The following is a 22596-nucleotide window of genomic DNA, read 5'->3' as shown; positions in this document are numbered from 1 at the left end:
GAAGTAGATATTCGATACTTACCAAAAGGGTGGAAGGGAGTTCAGGGTGTTTTTCTTTTCTTTTCTTTTCTTTTCTTTTCTTTTCTTTTCTTTTCTTTTTTCTTTTCTTTTCTTTTTTCTTTTCTTTCTTTTCTTTTTTTTCTTTTTTTGCATGATGTAGCTAAACTATTTTCTTTGTATAGTTGGAAAAAGGAAAAAGTTGGCTTGTATATCTCTGTTGTAGTGACCACTTTTTTGTAATCTTTTCTGTATGTGTATATATATATATATATATATGCAGGTTTTGGTGTCCTCGGGTGTCTTCCCGTGTAAAAGTTGGGGTGTCTAGGCGACGTTTCGACGAGGTCTCACTCGTCATCTTCAGGCTGGTGCTTTCGGCTTCTTGTTACTGGAACAGAGCAGGATCTCAGTGTTTGAGTTCCTATAAATACTGTAGAGGGGGTGTGGTGTATAGCCTCCAATGTTCTGGGCAGAGAGGAAGTTCCCAGGCTAGTGTGCCTTTTCTTCTTTTGTTCCTTAATTACTTGAGAGATATCTTGAGTGATTTCTTGAGTGATATCCTGAGTACCACTTAGGTGGGTCATTAGGTGTGGATTAGTTGCTAAAGTCTTTGTGTCTTGACCTCTTGAACTTTGTGAAGAGTTTTCCTGAGAAGATGGCTGTACTGTACTTAGTTGTGCTCTGGCTTGGCTTCGTGTATAGGGGCGAGCTGTGGTTTTGTGGCTTGTGTCAGCCAGATCTGTGTAGGGATTGCAGGGGGGTGCAGCATCCGGAGGTGCCACCATGGATTGGCTACTGGATGGTGTCTGTAATTCATCTGTGGAGAGGGTCTGGGTTTGGGTCTGGTGTGGTTGATTGGTGTTGGCGTTCTGTGTGCCTCTGGATCTGGTGTCAGTTTTTGTGGGGAGGGCTAATTTCCAGATGTCTGGCAAGCGGGATGTGTCGTCACGCTTGTTCATGTTGTGAGGGTGTTTCTCTATCTCGATGGCTTCCATGATTATTCTCTTGTGGTGATGTTCCGTGTTAAAGAGCAATTTAGAATCTGCAAAATTAATTTCGTGTCCTGTTTCTTTCATGTGTTGGAAAAGAGAGGAAGTTTTTTCTTCTTTTTTGACGGCATTCTTGTGTTCTGCGATACGTGCATTTATTCGTCTGTTTGTTTGTCCAATGTACGTGGCTGGGCAGACTTTGCAGGGTATTTCATAGATCCCTTGGTTTTCCAACTGGATTTTATCCTTGGGGTTTCTGAGGATATTGGCTATTTTTTGGTTGGTGCAAAAGGCTGTTTTGATATTGTGTTTATGGAGGATTTTGCTAATTTTATCTGTAGTGCCCTTGATATAAGGAAGGAGGGCCATGCCATTGTTTTCTTCTGTGTCTTGGTTTTTGGGGGGTGTTTCCTTTTGGATTAGCTTCGTAATCCTGTTTTGCTGGTATCCATTGGCAATTAACACGTTTGAGAGATTCTGTAACTCCTTGACGTCCTAATCTACAAAAAACCTGATGGCTCCCTAGGACACACTATCTACCGGAAAAAAAACACACACCAACCGCTACTTACATGCACAATCACACCACCACCCTGCACAAATAAACTCCGTAGCCAAGACTCTCATCTCCAGAACCAAACGCCTGGCTGACAAAGACCACTTGACAACTGAGTTACAGAATCTCTCAAACGTGTTAATTGCCAATGGATACCAGCAAAACAGGATTACGAAGCTAATCCAAAAGGAAACACCCCCCAAAAACCAAGACACAGAAGAAAACAATGGCATGGCCCTCCTTCCTTATATCAAGGGCACTACAGATAAAATTAGCAAAATCCTCCATAAACACAATATCAAAACAGCCTTTTGCACCAACCAAAAAAAATAGCCAATATCCTCAGAAACCCCAAGGATAAAATCCAGTTGGAAAACCAAGGGATCTATGAAATACCCTGCAAAGTCTGCCCAGCCACGTACATTGGACAAACAAACAGACGAATAAATGCACGTATCGCAGAACACAAGAATGCCGTCAAAAAAGAAGAAAAAACTTCCTCTCTTTTCCAACACATGAAAGAAACAGGACACGAAAGTAATTTTGCAGATTCCAAATTGCTCTTTAACACGGAACATCACCACAAGAGAATAATCATGGAAGCCATCGAGATAGAGAAACACCCTCACAACATGAACAAGCGTGACGACACATCCCGCTTGCCAGACATCTGGAAATTAGCCCTCCCCACAAAAACTGACACCAGATCCAGAGGCACACAGAACGCCAACACCAATCAACCACACCAGACCCAAACCCAGACCCTCTCCACAGATGAATTACAGACACCATCCAGTAGCCAATCCATGGTGGCACCTCCGGATGCTGCACCCCCCTGCAATCCCTACACAGATCTGGCTGACACAAGCCACAAAACCACAGCTCGCCCCTATACACGAAGCCAAGCCAGAGCACAACTAAGTACAGTACAGCCATCTTCTCATGAAAACTCTTCACAAAGTTCAAGAGGTCAAGACACAAAGACTTTAGCAACTAATCCACACCTAATGACCCACCTAAGTGGTACTCAGGATATCACTCAAGAAATCACTCAAGATATCTCTCAAGTAATTAAGGAACAAAAGAAGAAAAGGCACACTAGCCTGGGAACTTCCTCTCTGCCCAGAACATTGGAGGCTATACACCACACCCCCTCTACAGTATTTATAGGAACTCAAACACTGAGATCCTGCTCTGTTCCAGTAACAAGAAGCCGAAAGCACCAGCCTGAAGATGACGAGTGAGACCTCGTCGAAACGTCGCCTAGACACCCCAACTTTTACACGGGAAGACACCCGAGGACACCAAAACCTGCATTCCTGTACCCGTGAAAATCTACGAAAGCAAATATATATATATATATATATATATATATATATATATATCTTTTTTATATGTCTGTTTTGTGTATAACTTTAATAAAAATGTATTCAAAAACAATAAAAATAAAATAAAAATTATTTCATTGTTACACAGGGTTATGCGGGCAGCAGAAGAAACAACATCAAACAATGTATTTCCTTTCAAGTTGGTTCACATTAGCAAAAAGCATAGGACCTGGTTTTTTTCTGCCGCCTCTGAAGATGAAAGAAAGGTGAAATAAAATTTATTATCTAAATAAGATATTTGAAAGGCAATCAACGCTATGTTCCTAGCCATTTGTAGTGGCAAATTCAGAAGTTTAGGGTCCCTTCATGATAGTCACAGTTATGCCCCCTCACAGCCATAATTATATACTAATAATTGTGAAAAGCAGAGTGATATACTTTTAATTTTATTTTTCCTTTTTACTATTTTAATTCTTTATAGGTAGTAAGGACAGTATTTTTCCTAATGGCCCAGTAAAAAAACCAAAAAGCCCTACATTTCAATATTCTACTCCAACAGCAGACCCACTGGGATAAATAACATGATATTTAAATGTATAAAATAATTGTATTTTATTAATAATAATTTAATTGTGCCAAAATTATTGTTAATTTTATACTCCTCTTTCATAATTTTTAAAATAAATGCCTTTATTGCAAGATCTGTTTGTTTTGTATTGATACTGACCCCCCCCCTCACCCTATGCTCCTTCCTCACAAGCAAGCAAAGGCCTGCAGTCCTATTCCCACGTAAAGGGACCCCTGACCATTAGGTCCAGTCGTGGCCGACTCTGGGGTTGCGGCGCTCATCTCGCTTTACTGGCCGAGGGAGCCGGCGTACAGCTTCCGGGTCATGTGGCCAGCAGTAAATTCAAAGAGACTTAATTCTGAGTAGTCATGTAGACCACTGTATTGCATGTTAACTATATGGTGAACTCTTAGAGGCTGCCTGGACTTCAGCTACCTATTACGTAGCAGCATTTGCAAAAAAATACTTTTAGAGACTACCTTACCTGAAACAAAACCACCTGAGGTGATTGAGGGAAGGGCAAAAGTTGGTCTTTAGAACTAATGAGATTCGAAAGACTAGAAAATGAAACAGAAGCAGGAAGGAAAAGTGCACTAGAGCAGAGGGGAAAGCAGTAGCTCTTTAGGATCCCAGTAGGGTGTCCAAATAAATCACTTATCATTCCCAGTTCTAACTTCACTCATTGGCTAAAAACACTGAAAGATGGGAGTAGCCAGGCTGGCATATGCCACAGAAATTGCTTAGAAGTGTGCCTGCATATTTTTCTTCATCACTTTCCTTCTAGTAGGGTGAGAGGTTTACTACTTCCTTTTTAAAAAATGAAAGCTTAGGGTCTGTGCTGCATTGCAGGCATGGGCCATAGTTCAGTTGTATCATTCGTACTATTAAAAATATGGCCATGGGGTGAGGTTGGCCCATGTGAGATTACTCCCCTGTATAAATCTTGTATAATAGTTGCTTTGAAAATACAAATTAGTTAATAGAATGTTACATGCTTCATAGCTGTTTGTGCAGTTATACAGTGGTGCCCCGCAAGACGAACGCCTCGCAAGACGGAAAACCCGCTAGACGAAAGGGTTTTCCGTTTTGGAGGCGCTTTGCAAAACGAATTTCCCTATGGGCTTGCTTTGCAAGACGAAAATGTCTTGCGAGTTCCTGCGGGTTTTTTCCCTCTTCCCCCCCCCTTTTCCTAAGCCGCTAAGCCGCTTATCAGCTGATCCGCTGATAAGCTGCTTAACAGCTGATCGCTAAAAGCCGCTAAACCGCTAATAGCGCTAATCCGCTAAGCTGTCAATGGGCTTGCTTCGCAAGACGAAAAAACCGCTATACGAAGCGCCTCACGGAACGAATTAATTTCGTCTTGCGAGGCACCACTGTATCTTGGAAACATACCTGTTTCAAAATGCTTGTTGCTTAAAAATCTTACCAAATAATGCATCATTTGTCTTTCAGGACTGGATGGCCTCACTTAGAAGAGAAATAGATCACTACCATGAGAAGAAGGAAACTATTACTGACTTAAGGTCAGCACATGCTGGCACAGGCATCATGGCAGAAGAGTGACAAGGAACTTGCCTTAAGCCGCCTTCCTCAGTCTGGTGCTTTCAGAAGCTTTGGGCCAACTCCTTTTTTCTCAGACCATTGGCCATGCCAGCTGGGGCTGATCTGAGTTGTATTCCAAAACATCTGGAGGGTGCCACACGGGCTACCCCTAAAGTAGGGAGAATAATACATACATACATACATTCTTTTATTATTGGTACCCTGCCCCTCTGACAGGGTTGCCCCAGCCACACTGGGCGGCTTCCAACATATATAAAAACATAATAAAACATCACACATTAAAAAGCTTCCCTATACAGGGCTGCCTTCAGATGTCTTCTAAAGGTTATATAATTACTCATCTCCTTGACATCTGGTGGGAGGGCGTTCCACAGGGTTGGAGAAGGCTGCTATAAAGTCTAAAATAAGAATGTTGCCTGTTAATACAATATCATTTTGTCAGTAACATAAGATATAAATACTTTTCCAGTTACTTTGTATTTCCACAATCAATGTGCTCTAGTTTTTCTCTTCCCATAAGTCCACTGTACAAGTGCCATCTCTAAAACCTCTCTCTCTCTCTCTCTCTCTCTCTCTCTCTCTCTCTCTCTAGTGATTCTGGTTCAGATGTTGACAGTTTCTATGGCTCAGTAGAACGACCCATTAATATACACTACTCTCAACATTCAGTGGAAAATTCAGGTAAGAAGATAATTTAGAAGTTCCTTTTTCATAAAGGTGATGCAGCTGGTAGACATTTTTCCTGTGGAGTGAGGCAGAGGGAAGAACCTTTCCAATGGCTGGACCAGATCCTAGGTTCCCCAACAGGGCTACTTTGACAGGTGGGTGGGCCTGTCTACCATCAATCACCTGACTTCACCTTGGATCTTCCTCTGCAGCACAGCTAGGACTCAAATGCTGCTTGCAGTCACTGCTGGTCAGTTGACAGGTGATGACTTCAAGCTCTGCATTATGGAGTTTTCAACATGGAACTCTCTAACACAGCCAATCCCCACAGGCTTCTTTCACTGGCGATCAGCTGATTGACTGTGGCAGCAAGCCTCTCCTGCCAAGGAACAAACAGGAGCACACGTTAAGTCTCCTGATCATTTGTTGGCAGCCACACTCCTTAGGCATAGCTGCCACCTGTACTGCCACAGACAGCAATGAGTGCAGGAAAATCTCCGAAGTGAATGATGCCCTTTGTGGGAAGGCAACCCTATCCAAATCAGGTTTGACTTAACAGTTGTATTCCACCTTTCCAACAACAATGTCGAGCTCAAAGCTGCTCACGGTAATAGCGATAACGTTTTAAATTAGCAACTGTTACAATCACTATAACCATATCAAAAACATGATAGCATATAAATAAGGCAGAAAACAAACCATAAAAACAAACCATAAAAATGCACTTTAATATGAACTCGTAGTGATTCAAAAAAATATCAGAAATATCAGAAATGGCACCAGCTCTGGGGCAGTTGATATATTCTCTCTGGGAAGGGAGAATTCACTTTCCCAGGCAGCTAGTTTTTCTTAGGTTTTAGTCTCCACTTCTGTTTCACCCTCAAATAAAGAAACTGATCAAATAAAGAAACGATGTTGTTTTTGGAAGGGTGGGGCAACAGGTTCCAAAGAAGATCCAGATTGTCTGTATCTTTTCTCCACGCGAGAAGCTTAGGAGCATCCTTTCCACAGTCCCTTTGGACTGGCTTCCTTCTCTCCTCCCAGGTGCACAAACCCCAGGCAAAGAGCCCTAGAGCTCTTGCCCTTTGGCTTACCCCAGAGAACTTGTACCACTGCCAAGGCATGAATTCTTAAAGGTACATGGAGGGAAAGAGAACAGACAGAGTCCCTAATTAGTAGCAAAGCTCAACATGAATGTATCATGGCTGTCCCTAACATGGTGAACTTCATGTTATGGATCATTAAGAAACAAGTTGAAAATGAAAAATCATAGCATTGTTATACAAATCTATAGTGAGACCACACTTGGAATACTGTGCCAGCTCACCTGGAAAACAGGTACTGTAGAGCTGGAAAAGGTTTAGGAAATGACAGCCAAAACGATCAAGTAACTAGAGCTCCTATGAGGAAAGGTTGCAAAATCTGGGACTTTTTAGTTTAAAAAAGGCAATAAGGTGGTGGTACATGAGAGAGGTGTTCAAGATTATGACTGTTGTGGAGAAAGTGAGGAGAGAGAAGCTTTTCTCCATCTCTCATAACACTCTCATAACCTGGGGTCATCCAATGAAGAATGTTGGAAGATTCAGGACAGGCAAAAGAAAAGCCATCAAATGGCACATAGTTTAAACTGTGGGATTCTAGAAGAAGTGGTGATGGTGGTCACCAATGTGAATGGCTTCAAAAGATGGCTAGGCAAATTCCTGAAGGATAAGGCTATGCTGTACTTCCACTGGCAGAGGATGCATGTTGCTGAATACCCCTTGGTGGTCACCACAAGTCAGGAGAGCACTGTTGTAATTGGCCCCTTGTGGAATTCCAGAGGTATCTAGTTGCCCACTGTGAGAAAAGGAATCTGGACTAGAAGAGCCTTTGTCTTGATCCAGCAGGGCTTCTCTTCTATCTTTATGTTAGTTGCTTGCCTTTTAAAGGGGCGCTGCAGTTTTTACCATCCCCAAAGCAAGTTTTGAGAGGCCATGTGTAAGGATGTGAGCAGAATGCTACTGGCTTTGTGTCATTTCCAGCCCAATCATGTTTTCCTCTGGCTGGGCAAGCTGCTGCAGAGCCCCTGGCATGTACTGTCAAGTAACTTTGCTGTGCTATTTAATGCATTACCTTGATTTTCAGATTATGACCAGGATGAAGATGATGAATATTTACAGCCAGATAACTCGGATGGTATAAAGTGTGAAGGTATGTGGAACTAGGAAGTTACATCTCCACAGAAACCAGATTGATGATTTTCAGAAATCTGACCAGCTTGTAACTAACAATTTGTTGGTGCAAAGCTTGAAATAAATGAAGAGATTTATTGGTACTTGGTAACAGGAGAAAAACCTTGAGGGTTTAATGAAAATAATATCTATAGCAGGAATGGCTAAAGTTACATCCACCATTGGTAAACCATTTGGCACCCACAGCCCAGCAATAAGTGGGTGTGGAAAGTGGGTGTGACTACCCTAGACTTTCACATGTGCACACTTGCATGAACACATAGCTCAGTGTATCACCGCCTCCCTGCCTATCAAATGGGCCAATTCCCATACCTATCAGGACACTGGGTTGGGTAGACAGATTTCAAACTCTCTACCTATCTTAGCATTGTCTACTCTAAACTTTTGCTTTTTGCTGCCACTGATAAAAATCAGGTTAGCATGCCAGAGAAATGTTGATTCCAGTTGGGAGGAAGGCACACAGGATGAGTCACCTCATGCACCTTCCTCTTTGTGTAAATCACGCTGCACTCAGCCTGCCAAACTCAGGTGAGCTAAGAGAAGTGCTATGTCTCCCTTCTGGTGAGGAGAGGAGTCTACCCTTCTCCATTCCAGCAATGCTATACTTTAAAGGGCCATCTCAAAGGATGAGTATGTGCATGCAGTTTGTAAGTTATCACCGCTGCAGGTGGCCCTCAGAGTCAAAAAGGGTGCTCACCTCTGTGCTCACATTACTTAAAAAATAATAATAATCCAAATATAAACAAGGAAAAGAAATGATTAACAACACGAACAATGCAGCTGCAACTTACATTAAGCGTATAATGTATACTTTACACAGTGGTACCTTGGTTTTCGAACATAATCCGTTCCAGAAGACTGAGTTCTGAAACTTTTGAAAACTGAAAACTCAGTAGTCGACAACTAGGCCTCAGGATCTTGCACTCAGCAGAGGCCGCGTGGCATGTTCAACTTCCGAGGCACGTTCAAAAGCCAAAGCATTTACTTCTGGGTTTATGGCATTCAAAAACTGAAATGTTTGTCAACAGAGACATTCAAAAATCGAGGTACCACTGTATAAGCAATCTCAGTTCTCAGCTACACCTGCCACTCTCTAGGCATGCTGCCTTCTATTGTAAGTAATATATTGAGATAAGCTAGATCCTGCTTCTGAATTAAACTAGGTTTCCCAATTAGTCAATCTCACAACCCTTTTAAAAGAACAAATAACTTTCCAAGTCTCCTCAAATGTGACTTGCAGCATCTGTGCTGAAGTCTTGATCACTAAAATCTCAAATTGTACCTCTGTCACTCATTCTTCCCACAAAATATAACTTTGGGATACATCCTGAAGTGTCTTTCTTTGCATACCAGATAATGGTTTGGTAACTGATGAGACTCAAAATGAGCACTTGGACTAGAGATGGTGGCCTGCTGAGTGATACCCAGATCTGGACCATGCCCCTTCCTTCTCTGTCACTCCCAGGGTCTGTGACTTACTCTAAATTACATACTAAATGGACTGTAATGCCACTAACGTCTTGAATACAGTTTTTAAAGTGGTTGTCACTTGTTCTAATTTCTGCATCTCTGTCCTCTATTTGTGCCTCGTGGCATTTCCCCCTCTCTCCCATCTACAATTTAAATGACCTTTAAATAAATTTGTCAGATTCTCCTCTGAGTAGAAGACACTTCCATTTAAATGACGGGCTTGTTCTACTTCTTTTTTACACAGATCATGTGGTATCTCCACCAGTGTACCCGCCTCCTCCGGTTCCATCGCCGGGAAAAGCTTTCTTTCCAGAGACAAAAGCACACTCGTTCTCTGGCAGGTGTGGTGTGCCGGTGCTTCCAGCGCCCTCCCTGAAAAAAAGCTTAACGGATGTGAGGCCTGAAGTCCTCTTAAGCAGGAGAGGAGAATTCCCTTTTCAGTGCCAAGCAGAGCATGATGTGAGACCCCACCCAGCACGTCATCAAATCACTAACCAGGGTCCACCAGTGCCTCCTATTCCTCTGGCCAAAAAGCCCACCTACCTCACAGAGAGTTGCTCTTCCTCAGGTATACGTCTGCCACTGACCTGCACTTTACGTACTGCTGAAGAGAGTCAGAGGTTTAAAGAGAAAAAACTTCCTGCGCAAGTGCCTCCTTCATTGCCAAGCACCAAGCCCAAATTACCACAGTATCTTGTGACTCCACTGGTAAATACCCAGGCACCAAGGAAACCTGGACTTTTGACACCAAAAGTACCAGCTAAGCCTCAAGTGCCTTGTGAGAAACCACGTGTGCCTGTTTCTAAACCAGAGAATCCTTTGCCTCCACAGTAAGTTGGAAAACAAATGTGTATTGATCATGTTGGAGATTCTGATGTTAATTCAATTATGTGGTAGTAATTCATTTGCCATTCCCCCAAATCCTTGCCTTGGAATGGAAAGCTGCCAGAGCAGTCTTGCAAACAATTTGCTGAGTTACCAACCTACAAATAATACTCACAGTCTTCTTATAGATAAACTAGTGAATAATTTAAAAAAAACCTTTTAAAAGCCCATTATGACCTCAGATTTTAGTGGGGGGGGGGATGGATTAAAAAACTAAGTTGTCCCAGGAATGCAAATTTAAAAACACAACACAAAGGGAAAACATTCGTGAAATTTTTTTCTATTTTTTCGGTTGATGTAACATCAGAGGTGGCAGAAGAACATAATTTTTTAAAGCCCCTGCTTGCTGCTGCTGCTTCACAGATTATAACAAATGACAAAATACTGCAGTTTTTCCAGGCTGCTGACTAAACCCCTGTCCTGGTTCCCTGAATTCGATTCCTGATTGATTGGTGACTGTATTTGTGGTCCCCTAATCCTAATTAATGGGACGCGGGTGGTGCTGTGGTCTAAACCACAGAGCCTAGGGCTTGCCGATCGGAAGGTCGGCGGTTTGAATCCCCACAATGGGGTGAGCTCCCTGCTCCTGCCAACCTAGCAGTTCAAAAGCACATCAAAGTGCAAGTAGATAAATAGGTACCACTCCGGCGGTAAGGTAAATGGCGTTTTTGTGCGCTGCTCTGATTTCACCAGAAGCAGCTTAGTCATGCTGGCCACATGACCCAGAAAAACTGTCTGCGGCTCCCTCGGCCCGTAAAGCGAGATGAGCACCGTAACCCCAGAGTCGTTCACAACTGGACTTAACTGTCAGGGGTCCTTTACCTTTAATGCTAATTAAGCATCTGGAATGGCTTTAGATAGTTAGCTTTCAGACTTGCTCCCAGGCTTTCTAAGGTCCCTTGGAAGTTTTGCTGGGAGTTTCTCAATCAAAGATCAACAATGGTGTGCAAAGCGACTTGTCTGCTTTTGCCAATTTTTGGCTGCTGTGTGCAGCTACAAGTGTTACATGTGTATTTATTGGTTGCATTGCGTTATTCAATTCATATGCTTCAGTTATGAAGACTCAGTAGATCTATCCCAGGCTCAGTTGATATGAAGCACTGGGCATATGTGAATCTCCTTACGTAATCTGTTAACGATGTAATATTTCCTTTCTAATTTCAGTTTAGACTCTGCTTCTCCTAGAAGATCTTCTCCAGATGGACAAAGTTTCCGAGTTGCCTCATTTGAGAATCCACTATTGCCTTCAAAATCAGACTTATCTGGAGAAGAGTCCGATGGTGACTATGAAAAGGTAAGGCAGCTCATTCCATAAGATTGCTCTGCTTTATAGAGTCCTATCCTGTTGGCTAGTACCAGAACCCTGATATACCTTGTATTTGGAATTGATGGGCAAATCATCTAATGATCTTTAAACAAGCAGAACGGCTTCATATGTTACTGAGTGGCTACAGCAAAAGCACTTGTAAAGTAGGAGTATACACTAAATTCACATGCAGCTCACCATGACATTGCCTTTGCATCAAAAAAATGCAGTGGTATTATTTATTATTATTTATTAAATTCATATGCCACCTGTCAGAGCTGCCCGAGGTCCCAGCTCACAAGGACCAACGCCAGTCCGTTGTTATATACAAAAGTCTTTATTGAAGTTCAGTTTCGATTTCAAAGCCGCGGCGCGCAGCTCTACGTCTCAAACTCTAGACCGCTGAAGCTCCGTCTGAATCTCCTCCCCCCAGACACCAGTTTAAGACTCTAGCCTTGCTCCACCTCTTCCTCTGCTCTTTCCTCCTCTGGGTCCGCCTGTCCGCTGGGGTCTTGCCCTTTCTAGACTCTTCTGACGCTGAGTCCCCTGAGTCTTCCCCCTCCCTCCGGCGGGCTTTAGGACCTGGTTCCCAATCCGGGTCTTCTGCTGTCCCGCGGGCCTGCACATCCGAACTTGGCGCGCGCGCCCAGCCGGCAACCTTTCTCCTGACCGTTACACTGCTCCTGTCACTACTTCCCCCTTCGGGGGGGGCTAGCTGGACCTGACTTCCCCTCCATTCCCTCACTCTCCGATAGAGGCGTGGTCAGCCCGGACTCATCTTCTCTCCCTGCTGGAGGAGACGCTGGCCCTGATACATGGGACTCTTCCCCCCCACTACGCTCTGGTGGGGGAACTGGTCCTGATCTCCCGCTGCTGCTTTGGGAGTCCCCGCTGGCCCCTTGCTTCTGGTGCATCCCCCCTGGGACCCCCCTTGCCCTGGCCCTCGGCGCCCCCCCTCTGGGAATCTTCTGATTCGCTGGAGAAGCTCATGGAATCTCTCGTGCCACTGTCATACTCCCCTACGCTGCCCTCAGATTCTTCCCCTTCGCTCTCCATTTCCTCTCTCCCTTGTGCCTCTGCTCCTGAGCCCCTGACACCACCCTTCATCTGAAGATCACAGGGCAGTTTACAGTCTAAAGTTGTTGGACACCCGACTCCCACCAGCCCCAGCCAGGATAGCCAGTGGTCAAGGATGATGGGAGGTGTAGTCCAGAAACATCTGGAAAATCGATGCGGTAGGAATGTTGTAATGTGTGTCACAGTATTCAAGTATGCAGTCCATAGTGTTTGAAAATGTGGGCTTGTACTTGCAGCAAGTATCAGATTAGGACAAGAAAGTAATCGCAAGTGTAAGTAGTAGCAAATGGCTTATGACTGCCACTGTTGACCTGAAGGGTATGGCTGGCTAGCCGTCTCTCAGTCCACAGCCTCAAGCCCCTTAAAGATCTAGCTCCAGAAGGTAAGCAGAGAGCCCACCCTTACTCACCCTGGACAATAGATCCTACCAATGCCAACCAAGTCCGGTTGTGAACCGTTGCCACATGATAAGCCAACTCAAGTGGGGTGGGGGGAAGGCCAAGCATTTGGTAGATGTATGCAGGATGTTGATTCCATAAGTGGCTGCAGACAAAGTCTCGTGGTGATTACAGTCCTAAGACTCACGGAGGAGGGACAGAGTTTGGCAGCAGCAGCCCCAAGCCCATGCTTGGTGGCACCTCACCCTCCCGCAAGCCTGGCGCAAAGAGGGCACTCTACCAGGCTTTTATTGAGTGCTAAGTCAAGTTACAGAATTGTTGCTACTGCGGCATCTGCCTTTTATTATCTTAGGGGCAGTATTCTGCATTTCCTGTAATTTGGCATTGAAGACATCTAGCAATAAAAACTTGCGTTGATGAAGTGCCAGCTCATAATTCAACTCTCTTAATGTTGCCCTGATGTCACATATGCTTCCCTATGTGTGTGATTTGGGCTTGATCCACAGATGGGTGTGGTCACGTGTGATCATAAAGTTGCTTTTGATAGGCATTTACCTATTGTACTCTTTTTATTCTTTTGGCTTGACAACCCTTTTTTCATACAGGTTGAGCTGCCTAATTCAGTATTTGTGAACACCTCTGAATCGCTTGAAGTTGAAAGGTAAGCCGTTGTGGTATGTTGAAATTTCCTAGTGCTTGCTGCAAAAATCAGTCAGAAAAAGGGATGGAAAACTGAGGGGAAATAGCTGCTGGCAAAGGGCTGAAAACCAGAATTCTGAGCACTTGATACGTACTGATATGTACTGTTGTAGCATTGATTATTGGGTGCCGAGAGCTTTGAAGATGGGATCCTGTGGCAACTTATGACTAGGTTAGGTTGCTCTCATTGATGTGCAGTATGTATCAGTTTCCAATAATGGGTATGTTGTGGTTTCCTCCAATATCCGTGTTCTGAGTGGCTATGCAAATCTTTAACCTGTTCTGAAAATGAGTGTTGTTGCTGAGAATTCATTTGGCAGGTTTGTTGTAATTGCCATATTGAAGCTTGTTTTTGTTGTTTCAAAAAAGTAACAATTCAGTATTTTCCTACAATTTTAGGATGTTCAGATCAGAAAATCCCACGGGATACCCGAAAAGTGGATTATTCTGTATTAGAAATTCATCCACAAATCCTGGCAAGGTAATAAACCAAATTGTAATAATTTTGTTCGCAGTATACCAACTGGGAAGATGTTTGGGACATGGTTGGTGTTGTAAGGTGTTTATCTTGATTTTTTCCTCCTCCTTTAAGGTATTGGTTGTATGGGATGAATCTATTGGGAAAGTGAGAAACTACAGAATCTTTCAACAGGTGGGTAAAAACATGGTTTGCAACTATTCCCTTCTATTTTATGTGATTGAATAAAATAATATTCGCTGTGCTTCTAAACTAATCCTCCTCCACAGAGTTTGGATTACAGTGATACCTTGGTTTTCAAACGTAATACATTCTGGAAGACTGTTGGACTTCTGAAACGTTTGAAAACTGAAGCATGCATTTCTGGAAGCATTTACATCCAAAAAACTCAATATGGAAGCCATGTGGCACGTTTGGCTTCCAAAAAGCGTTCAAAAACCGAAGCAGTTACTTCCGGGTTTTCGGTGTTCGAAAACCGAAATGTTTGACTTCCAAGGCGCTCAAAAACCGAGGTACCACTGCATAAGGAGATGTAGAAGGGCCTCATCTGATTTTTCAGATTTAGGTCTTCATGTTTGAAGGGAAAGGGACGTGGGTGGCATTGTGGTCTAAACCACTGACCTCTTGGGCTTGCTGATCTGGTGGTTGGCAGTTTGAATCTTGGGCTTGCCGATCAGAAGGTCGGTGGTTCGAATCCCCGCGTCCTGTTGTTCGGTCCCAGCTCCTGCCAACCTAGCAGTTCAAAAGCATGCCCAAAAGTGTAAGTAGATAAATAGGTACTGCTCCGGTGGGAAGGTAAACGGCATTTCCGTGCACTGCTTTGGTTTTGGTGTTCCGTTGCACCAGAAGCAGCTTAGTCATGCTGGCCACATGACCTGGAAAAACTGTCTGCGGACAAACGCCGGCTTCCTTCGCCTGTAAAGCAAGATGAGCGCCACAACCCCAGAGTTGTCTGCGACTGGACTTAACTTTAAGGGGTTCTTTACCTTTTTTATGTTTGAAGGGAGGAAATACAGTATTCTGATCTGAACATTAACCAGAATTAGGCTTGCAAACATTATGGAGTGTAGCCAATTAGTTATGTTTTGTAGTATGTCAGAGTTGCTCTGAGTTGTATGTCTGTTGTATTGTCATGGAATGTTCCTGCGGTGGTCAGTGACTTCAGATGTCCATTTTACTTCCGCAACAGGACTCAAAGTTTTACCTGGAGGCAGATGTTGTGTTTCTAAGCCTTGGAAGTCTGGTTGAGCACTACGGCAGCCATGTCTTGCCCAGCCACCGTAATCTGGTCCTCAAATTTCCTTACGGCTATTCTGGACCCAGGTGACAGACCTACCTAATCCACTCTCGCTCTAACACCAAGCACCAAGCACAGTTATGGAATCCTAGGACACAACTGTTGACCTTCCTAATTAATGAATGGTTATAGACTGATATCCCCTCCCCCCTCCCCTGTGCTTTTCATAAAGAGTCTGGACCAATTTCAGAAGAGGGCTGAAGACACCTCCTAACTTGAATGGGTCATATGGACAACTAACAGAGCTACTAAGAGACATGTCTAGAAGCAAAGTGCTAATGGCTTCTTGCTATTTGTTTTCCTGGCTGGTTTTTGACTTATCACTGGTGCTTGACACAAGTTTTAAAATAGTTTATAATTTAGCTGTAAATAACACAATACTGCACCATAACACAAACCATGCGTGAATGTGCTTTGTCACTTTTGCTTTGTCACAATTGTGATATTTTAAGGGCATTTGGACCCCCTAGGCCTCTAGACCCTCATAATAATTGTCAAAGTAAGCACCAGTCTCTCTCACTCTTACACGCATCACACAATATTGTTGTATTTTGCTCTGCTTAATGAATTACAAAGCACCTCTGTGCAAGGGTAACTGTGTGAAAATTCAGCTGATGCCAAATGGTAATTTTGGAAAAATCTACCAGGAATATTGAGGTATATGCACTTTTTGATATTATCACCAAATAGTTAAGTTAAAGAAATGTGTTGACCATATGATTAACCATAAGTATTAACCCAATGAATAAATAGAATGGCAACTTGTTTTTAACATGCAAATTAATGTGAAAAATAAGGGTTTTTAATGTCCTATATTTCATTATTTTTATATTGTAAGAACTATACCAACAAACTATGGCTCTTATGAAAGAAGAACTCTACTGAACAGGGTTTATATAAAGATTTCTTAATCTGTGATTTGTATTGATACATCTGTGATGTTCCTGTATAATTATTTTGTTCAATATTAAGTCAACAGTGCTATACTACATATTTCACAGTGTATTCATTAGAATTTTGCTATGCAAGAGACATGTGTGCCATGTATGTCTTGAAGGCAAGGCATTTCTGTGGAAGTTGTGTCGTATCAAGGTAAGGGAGACTTTCTGTACCAAGTGCTGAATGCAAATGCTTCAAAGATGCTTATAACCAAATCGGTGCATCAGACTGAAGAAATGGTTCAAGTCATGGTCATATATAACAAGCATGAGTTACTTAACATAGATAGTAGTTATGTGTACACAGACCACATATGCACCAAACTTTAATTTAATCCTGTTCAGGTATAAAGAAAATACTGTTGTATGCTATTCCTATATAAAATATTCAGGAAACACATTTTTTTTCCTTTTTGAAGGAAGTCTTTGGAAATCTTCAACCCAAGGGAGCACAGCTACCTAAGCACTGGGTATAGAACCTTGTGGCGTCTTTAAAGACCAGCATATTAATTGTAGCACCAGTGGCTGCTGTTCCCACTCACTTTGCTCACAAACTGCCTGTGTCCCAGAAAAGCCACCCACTCCTAGCTTATTCCTTGCCCTCCCCACCCCTTACAGCTTGCCAACTCCCCTATCCCCTTAGATCCCCTATCCCCTTAGATCTCACCAAGCCTCCCACCCACCCCACAATAGGCAAAGGATGAAGGACCTTTGGCAGGACAAATAGGACAGGTGGGTGGAACAAGCCACCTGTCAAACATATGACATCATGATTAGGAGAGCTTTAAACTGAATCCTCAGGATGAGGGAGACAATATTTCAGAGGATGGGGACACCACTGGGAATAATAACTTCATTGATGGACAGGAAACTAGGGTGGTGCTACAGGAACCTGCTAATATGCAAGAAAACACCAATATTGAAGCAGCTGGAGGGAATGGCTTATGGTTACAGTTGCCTCTATATTAGTGCACAGAGCATAGGAAATAAACAAGATGAACTTGAGCTCTTAATGCAGGATGTCAAACATTATATAATAGGCATTACAGAAACCTGGTGGCATGAAACTCATGACTGGAATGTGGTAATAGACATATAACCTATTCAAAAGGAATAGACCAAACAGGAAAGGAGAAGTATTAGCATTAGTTTACAATGAAAAGGAAGTGTTGGCTTGATGTTTGAAGTCATGTGGAAATAGTTGAGATATTCTAGAGAACCAATATCCAAGACAAATGGATTACGTATAGGTATCTTACAGTGTTAAATATTAGTTTCCCTGTTCAAAAACTGCATGTTAGCTGCTTTTAAAACAAAACCAGCAACCTCCTCCTTATGTGTGGTGTCTTTGCCACCCACTGCCACCCAGTGGCTCCCTGGGACAGTTTCCAACAGTCCATGTTCTTGAGACACTGTGGACAGTTGTGGATTCCACTGCAGATGTCATGACTTCCATTCTCAGTCCAGGATGCCAGACAGATGCTGTGAAAAATTTGTCGGAAGCCACTGGTTCCTTGTATCCTTTAAGACCCTGTCCATTTCCATTGGGTAATAATCAAGACAATGTATACTCACCATCCACTGATCTTTTGAATTGGCAAGAAAGAAAGAAAGAAAGCAAGCACTTTAAACACTTTAAAAAACACTAAAACAATGACTAATGTGTTGTGAGTGAGCTAACAAACTGCAATTCTGGCTAGATTTGGTAGTTCCTACTACTCAGCCAGCATAGCATCCTTTGTTCTCCCTAAAATGTTCTGCTCATTGTGACAATTGCTATTTTTTCTTTGGTTCTTTGTTGTACTACCCACATCTTGGGGCTGTCCTTGAAGACAACTCAGGAACTTCAATTGTTCCAAAATGTACCGGCCAGATTAGTGGCTGGGCCTTCATATAAAGGTAAAGGGACCCCTGACCGTTAGGTCCAGTCACGGATGAGACTGGGGTTGCGGCGCTCATCTCGCTTTATTGGCCGAGGGAGCCAGCGTACAGCTTCTGGGTCATGTGGCCAGCATGACTATGCTGCTTGTGGTGAACCAGAGCAGCGCACGGAAATGCCGTTTACATTCCCGCCAGAGTGGTTCCTATTTATCTACTTGCACTTTAACGTGCTTTCAAACTGCTAGGTTGGCAGGAGCAGGGACTGAGCAATGGGAGCTCACCCCGTCGCAGGGATTCGAACCACCGACCTTCTGATTGGCGAGTCCTAGCAGTGGCGTAGCGTGGGTTGTGAGCACCCGGGGCAAGGCAAGTAATTTGCGCCCCCTAACCCGTGGATTTGCGCCCCCTAACCCGTGGATTTGCGCCCCCTAACCCGTGGATTTGCCCTAACCCCAGATGTTGCGCCCGGTGTGGCCGGGCCCCCCTGCACTCCCCATGCTACGCCACTGAGTCCTAGGCTCTGTGGTTTAGGCCACAGTGCCACCCGCATCCCGTGGGGCTTCATACAGATATCATATAACTCCTATTTTAAACAGCTGCACTGGTTGCCAGTTTGTTTCTAGGCCCAATTCAAGGTGCTCACGTTGATGTTTAAAGCCCTGAATGACTCAAGCCCCACATACCTGAAAGTCCACCGCCTCCCTTACAGACCTTCTTGGGTGTTAAGATCAATAGCCAGGGACCTCCTGGTAGTTCCTCTGCACTCATAAATTCAATGGGGTGGCGGTGGAGGCTTGGATTTGTGCCTCCTCTGCGGCAGCCCCTAAATTGTGGAACTCACTCCCCATAGGTGTCATCTGACCTTATTCTGTGATTGTAAATTGTTTTAAAGTTGTTTTTAATAATAACAATGAAAATAACATTAATTGATTGATTGTTGTAACCCCTGGGACCTTAGGGTGAAGAGAGGGTATTAAATTCTGCTGCTGCTACTGCTAACTTCCACTGCATAGGGAATACGAGGCGTTTCTTTTCTGTTAGTATGCCTCCTTTATTGTTTTGGTGTTTAGCTTTGCAAAATCCATTTTTAGACACAGCTTCCACGGCACTGCATTAGGCTGCAGAGTGTTACCCACTCACCGCCTGGGCTTGCACTTTAATTGCTGGGTATTACTTTGAAAAAACGTTTAAGGTGGTAGTTCGTTTCTTTAAAATAAAATAAAATAAAATTCCGCCTTCACGTCAACATTCGCCTGAATGCGTGGGCGAGAAGCTGCTGCACCGGATTAAAAATCCCGGGTTCTTCCCTTTGTCGCCTCCTGCTCTAGGAAATGGCCCCCGAAAGGACCCGGGGCATCTCCGCAGCACACCGCGGACTCCCTAGTCTTCCTTTATAAGTCTACGATCCCAGAAGGCGGGTGGGCGGGCCTTTTCCCCCCGCAGGACCGGCCAATGAGCAGGCGGCTTGCTCGCGACGCGGGCGCGCTCCAATGATTGCCGCGCTTATTGGCCTGCGGACCCTTCAAAGCCGCACCCTGGCGCGGCGGAGAGAGGGCGGGCAGGGGAGGCGTCTGGGGTCGGTTCGGCTGCGAAAGGCGCGTCTGTGGCGGATCCGTCCGGGGCTGCGGCCGCTTCCTCGTCGTCTTCAGGGGAGGGAGGTAAAGAAGAGCCCGCCGCCTGCGCCGCGTCCTCGCCTCCCCTGGGGCTCGGGAGGGGGCGGCCCCACAGAGAGGGAGGGAGGGAGGGAGGGAGCTGCCCCCCCCCGCCGGGGCGAGTCGAGGGGGGGGCGCCCCCTCCCCTTGCCCCGTGCCGACCCTTCTCCGGCGTCGGCTGGTCCGGGGTGCGGGTGGTGAGGGGGGGGCGCCCCGCTCCGCTGCTCGACAGGTGACTCCTCCCCCCCTCCCTCCCTCCCTCCCCGCCAAGAAATGCTCGGTGTCTGGGGGGGAATCTCTGCCCTCCCCCCCGCAGGCTCGGGTCGTGTCCAATGCGGGGGGGGGGGAGCGGCCTCTCTTCTGCAGCGACCACCCCCCCCCCCCCGAGACGGGGCCGCCGCCGCCGCCTGACGAGCAAAGCCCTTCAGGGCACCGTCGCGCCGTTATTGCCGTTATGTTTGTAGCCCGCCTTTCCCGTCGCGCGGCCCCCCTGCCCAACCCCCTCTTTTTTGTGTGTGCCGCCCCCCCCCCGCAGCAGCAGATTGAATACTCTGCCGGGGGGGGGATTTCTTCCAGCTGGCGTGAGGGGAGAAGCCTCCCCGCAGGAGGGGGGGGGGGCTGGTTGGCCCGCCACTTTCCGCAGTTGTGTCTCCCGCGTCCGTTTTCCCAGGGCCAGAGCTGGGGCCACCACTGGTTGGGAAGCTGCTTAAGTGCCTGCAGAGCAGGCCCTGCACTCCTGGCTCAAGCGGCGGCAGCAGCAGCTCCAACTCCCTCCCTCCCCCCAGTTCGCTAAAAGAATTTGTGTGCATCTGCAGATCCCGGGGGTCTCCAAGTCAGCGTGGCAACACTGCATGGGTGGGCCTGCTTTGGATGTATTGTAGCATGCTATGTTAGAAACGGTGGTGGGGACCCCCCCCTGAATCTTGGAAGTAGGGATCGGGCCCTTCAGCTGTTCCATCCCCCCCCCCCTTTTCCCGCCTCCCACAGTTGCTCAGCATCCAGTTCTCACTGAGGCATGCTTCCTTTCCGAGGCTTCTCTCCAGGTGCATCTCTTACCTCTCTTTTTATTTTGTGGGGGAGTGGGTGACTGCGCTTGTCCCCAAGCCCAGAATATTAACTGCTTTATTTGTCCACTGGTGACTGCTTGCAATGCTTCTATGCCCGAGGACATTAGAAAAATACAGTAATGGAAGTGTTCCATCTTGAGAATGAGATGCTTGTCTGTACTTTGTGCTCACATACCTCTGCACGTACAGAACTCGTCTTCTTGTTCCATGTACTGTACTAGTTTATATTTTTATCTTCTCCCTTTCCCACTTTTAAGGATTCCTTCACTTCTCAGACTCTGAACATTTTTGGTCTTTGAGTTACTTTGGGGCTGTTTCTTTCCACCACCACCCAGTCGACCCCCCCCCCCCATACTTTGTTCTTTGACTCTGAGGCTTCAGGTTCCTTCTGGTTGCTTATAAGCGGTGGTGTTTAGCTGCATAAACATAGACACTCTAAAGACTTGAATTGTTTTTTTCTGCCTGTTGTATCATTTGTAATGTGCTGTGCTATATGTGGTGAGGTTTTTAATTGTCTTTCTGTTGCTTTTTTATTGCATTGCAATTTGAATGCCATATAATTCAATTGGTAAGTTTTCTGCACAGACACACATACCTCCCAAATGAAACTTGTGGACCTGAAGGCAGGGACTTTGCAGTTGAGAAGCTGGAAAATGGCTTATTGGGTTAATTTCCAGGGAGAGGAACAGGAGCTCCTTTTGGTGTTAGGCAGTTGATGTTGCATTGCCAGAAGCTAAACGAATCCTAGGGCTGCAGTTATTTCTATGTGGAGATAGCCAAATGATATTAATAGCCAACTGTCATATCTCTAAAATGGCCCCTGAATAACATAACTACTCTATTTTTCAAACATTTCATACAAAATACTGCATTCTGCCTTACAGAAGGTAAGAGAGTGCACCTGACCATAGGTGGCTGACATGCAGAAACTGAGTGGAGAGACTGCTCAGCGTACAAAGAAGCTATTAGCCGGTAACACCAGCATAGATCAACTCTGCTATCCCCTGGATTAGTGAAGGAAATCTCTTGGTTCCTAATTGAACTGGGTTAGTTTGTGGTTTATACCCAATCTGTATTAGCATTCTTAAGTGTTTTCTTTTTAATGTGTAGTCTGCTTTTTAACTATAGTAATATTTAAAACATCTTTAATTAGAATAATTGAAATAACTTACTGCAATTATTCTTTCCTATATGTAGTAAACTGGCACCATTATTAGCTTTTGGGCACAAGGCTTTTGGTAGTTAGCATTTACAGTGGGGGAATGAAATCTTCATCTGTGGCCAAAAGAAGGCGGTAGATGAGCCTTTCAGGGGAGGGTTTTTTGTTGTGTTTACCAGAATGTCAGCACCAAGGAGGCCCTCTTCCTAATAGCCACCTGTTTGCAGGAGCACCCACAGCAAAGGCATTCTAGGTGGCGGTCAGCTTGAGATTAGGCACTTTGTTTCATAGTACAGCAGATGTTCCATAAAAAAAAAAAATTAAAGTCTTTAGGTAGTGCCCTTGCATTTACTAGGTGTGGTGTTCTTAGAAAGAAGCCTTGTTTTTA

The 22596-nt window shown here is 44.8% G+C and overlaps 3 protein-coding genes across 10 annotated transcripts in view; 2 read left to right on the top strand and 1 right to left on the bottom strand.

Annotated features, from left to right (window-relative positions):
- SH3BP2 (SH3 domain binding protein 2) overlaps positions 1-16497 on the top strand; it is a 33152-nt gene extending 16655 nt beyond the window's left edge. For 2 of the 3 annotated variants that reach the window (XM_081876324.1, XM_081876326.1), the window contains 10 exons: positions 3022-3139; positions 4894-4964; positions 5597-5685; positions 7795-7860; positions 9616-10201; positions 11421-11550; positions 13643-13698; positions 14136-14217; positions 14329-14388; positions 15404-16497. In XM_081876324.1, the coding sequence (XP_081732450.1) occupies positions 3022-3139; positions 4894-4964; positions 5597-5685; positions 7795-7860; positions 9616-10201; positions 11421-11550; positions 13643-13698; positions 14136-14217; positions 14329-14388; positions 15404-15541 (1396 nt within the window). In that variant the 3' untranslated portion in view covers positions 15542-16497. Of the gene's footprint in view, positions 1-3021; positions 3140-3790; positions 4450-4808; positions 4965-5596; positions 5686-7794; positions 7861-9615; positions 10202-11420; positions 11551-13642; positions 13699-14135; positions 14218-14328; positions 14389-15403 lie in introns of those variants that run through there. The other variant, XM_081876325.1, reaches the window with a different exon arrangement.
- LOC309350552 (uncharacterized protein) lies at positions 348-2888 on the bottom strand (the record flags this gene model as incomplete). The annotated part of the gene is made up of 2 exons (XM_081877518.1): positions 2523-2888; positions 348-1400 (listed from the first exon to the last, which is right to left on the bottom strand). Exon 2 carries the CDS (start codon positions 1356-1358, stop codon positions 348-350), a length of 1011 nt encoding a protein of 336 aa, XP_081733644.1. The 5' UTR covers positions 1359-1400; positions 2523-2888.
- Positions 16498-19845: 3348 nt separating the features above from the next.
- The window catches only part of ADD1 (adducin 1), a 46326-nt gene continuing 43575 nt past the window's right edge, over positions 19846-22596 (top strand). For 3 of the 6 annotated variants that reach the window (XM_081876245.1, XM_081876243.1, XM_081876244.1), the window contains exon 1: positions 19847-19988. The gene's annotated coding sequence lies outside the window, so the exon portion shown is untranslated. Of the gene's footprint in view, positions 19989-20194; positions 20215-22596 lie in introns of those variants that run through there. The other 3 variants (XM_081876241.1, XM_081876246.1, XM_081876242.1) reach the window with 2 other exon arrangements.

The sequence above is a fragment of the Podarcis erhardii genome, assembly GCF_964252035.2.
Source record: "Podarcis erhardii genome assembly, chromosome: 9".
In the NCBI taxonomy this organism is placed as follows: domain Eukaryota; kingdom Metazoa; phylum Chordata; class Lepidosauria; order Squamata; family Lacertidae; genus Podarcis; species Podarcis erhardii.
This window is presented reverse-complemented; position numbering and strand designations above follow the sequence as displayed.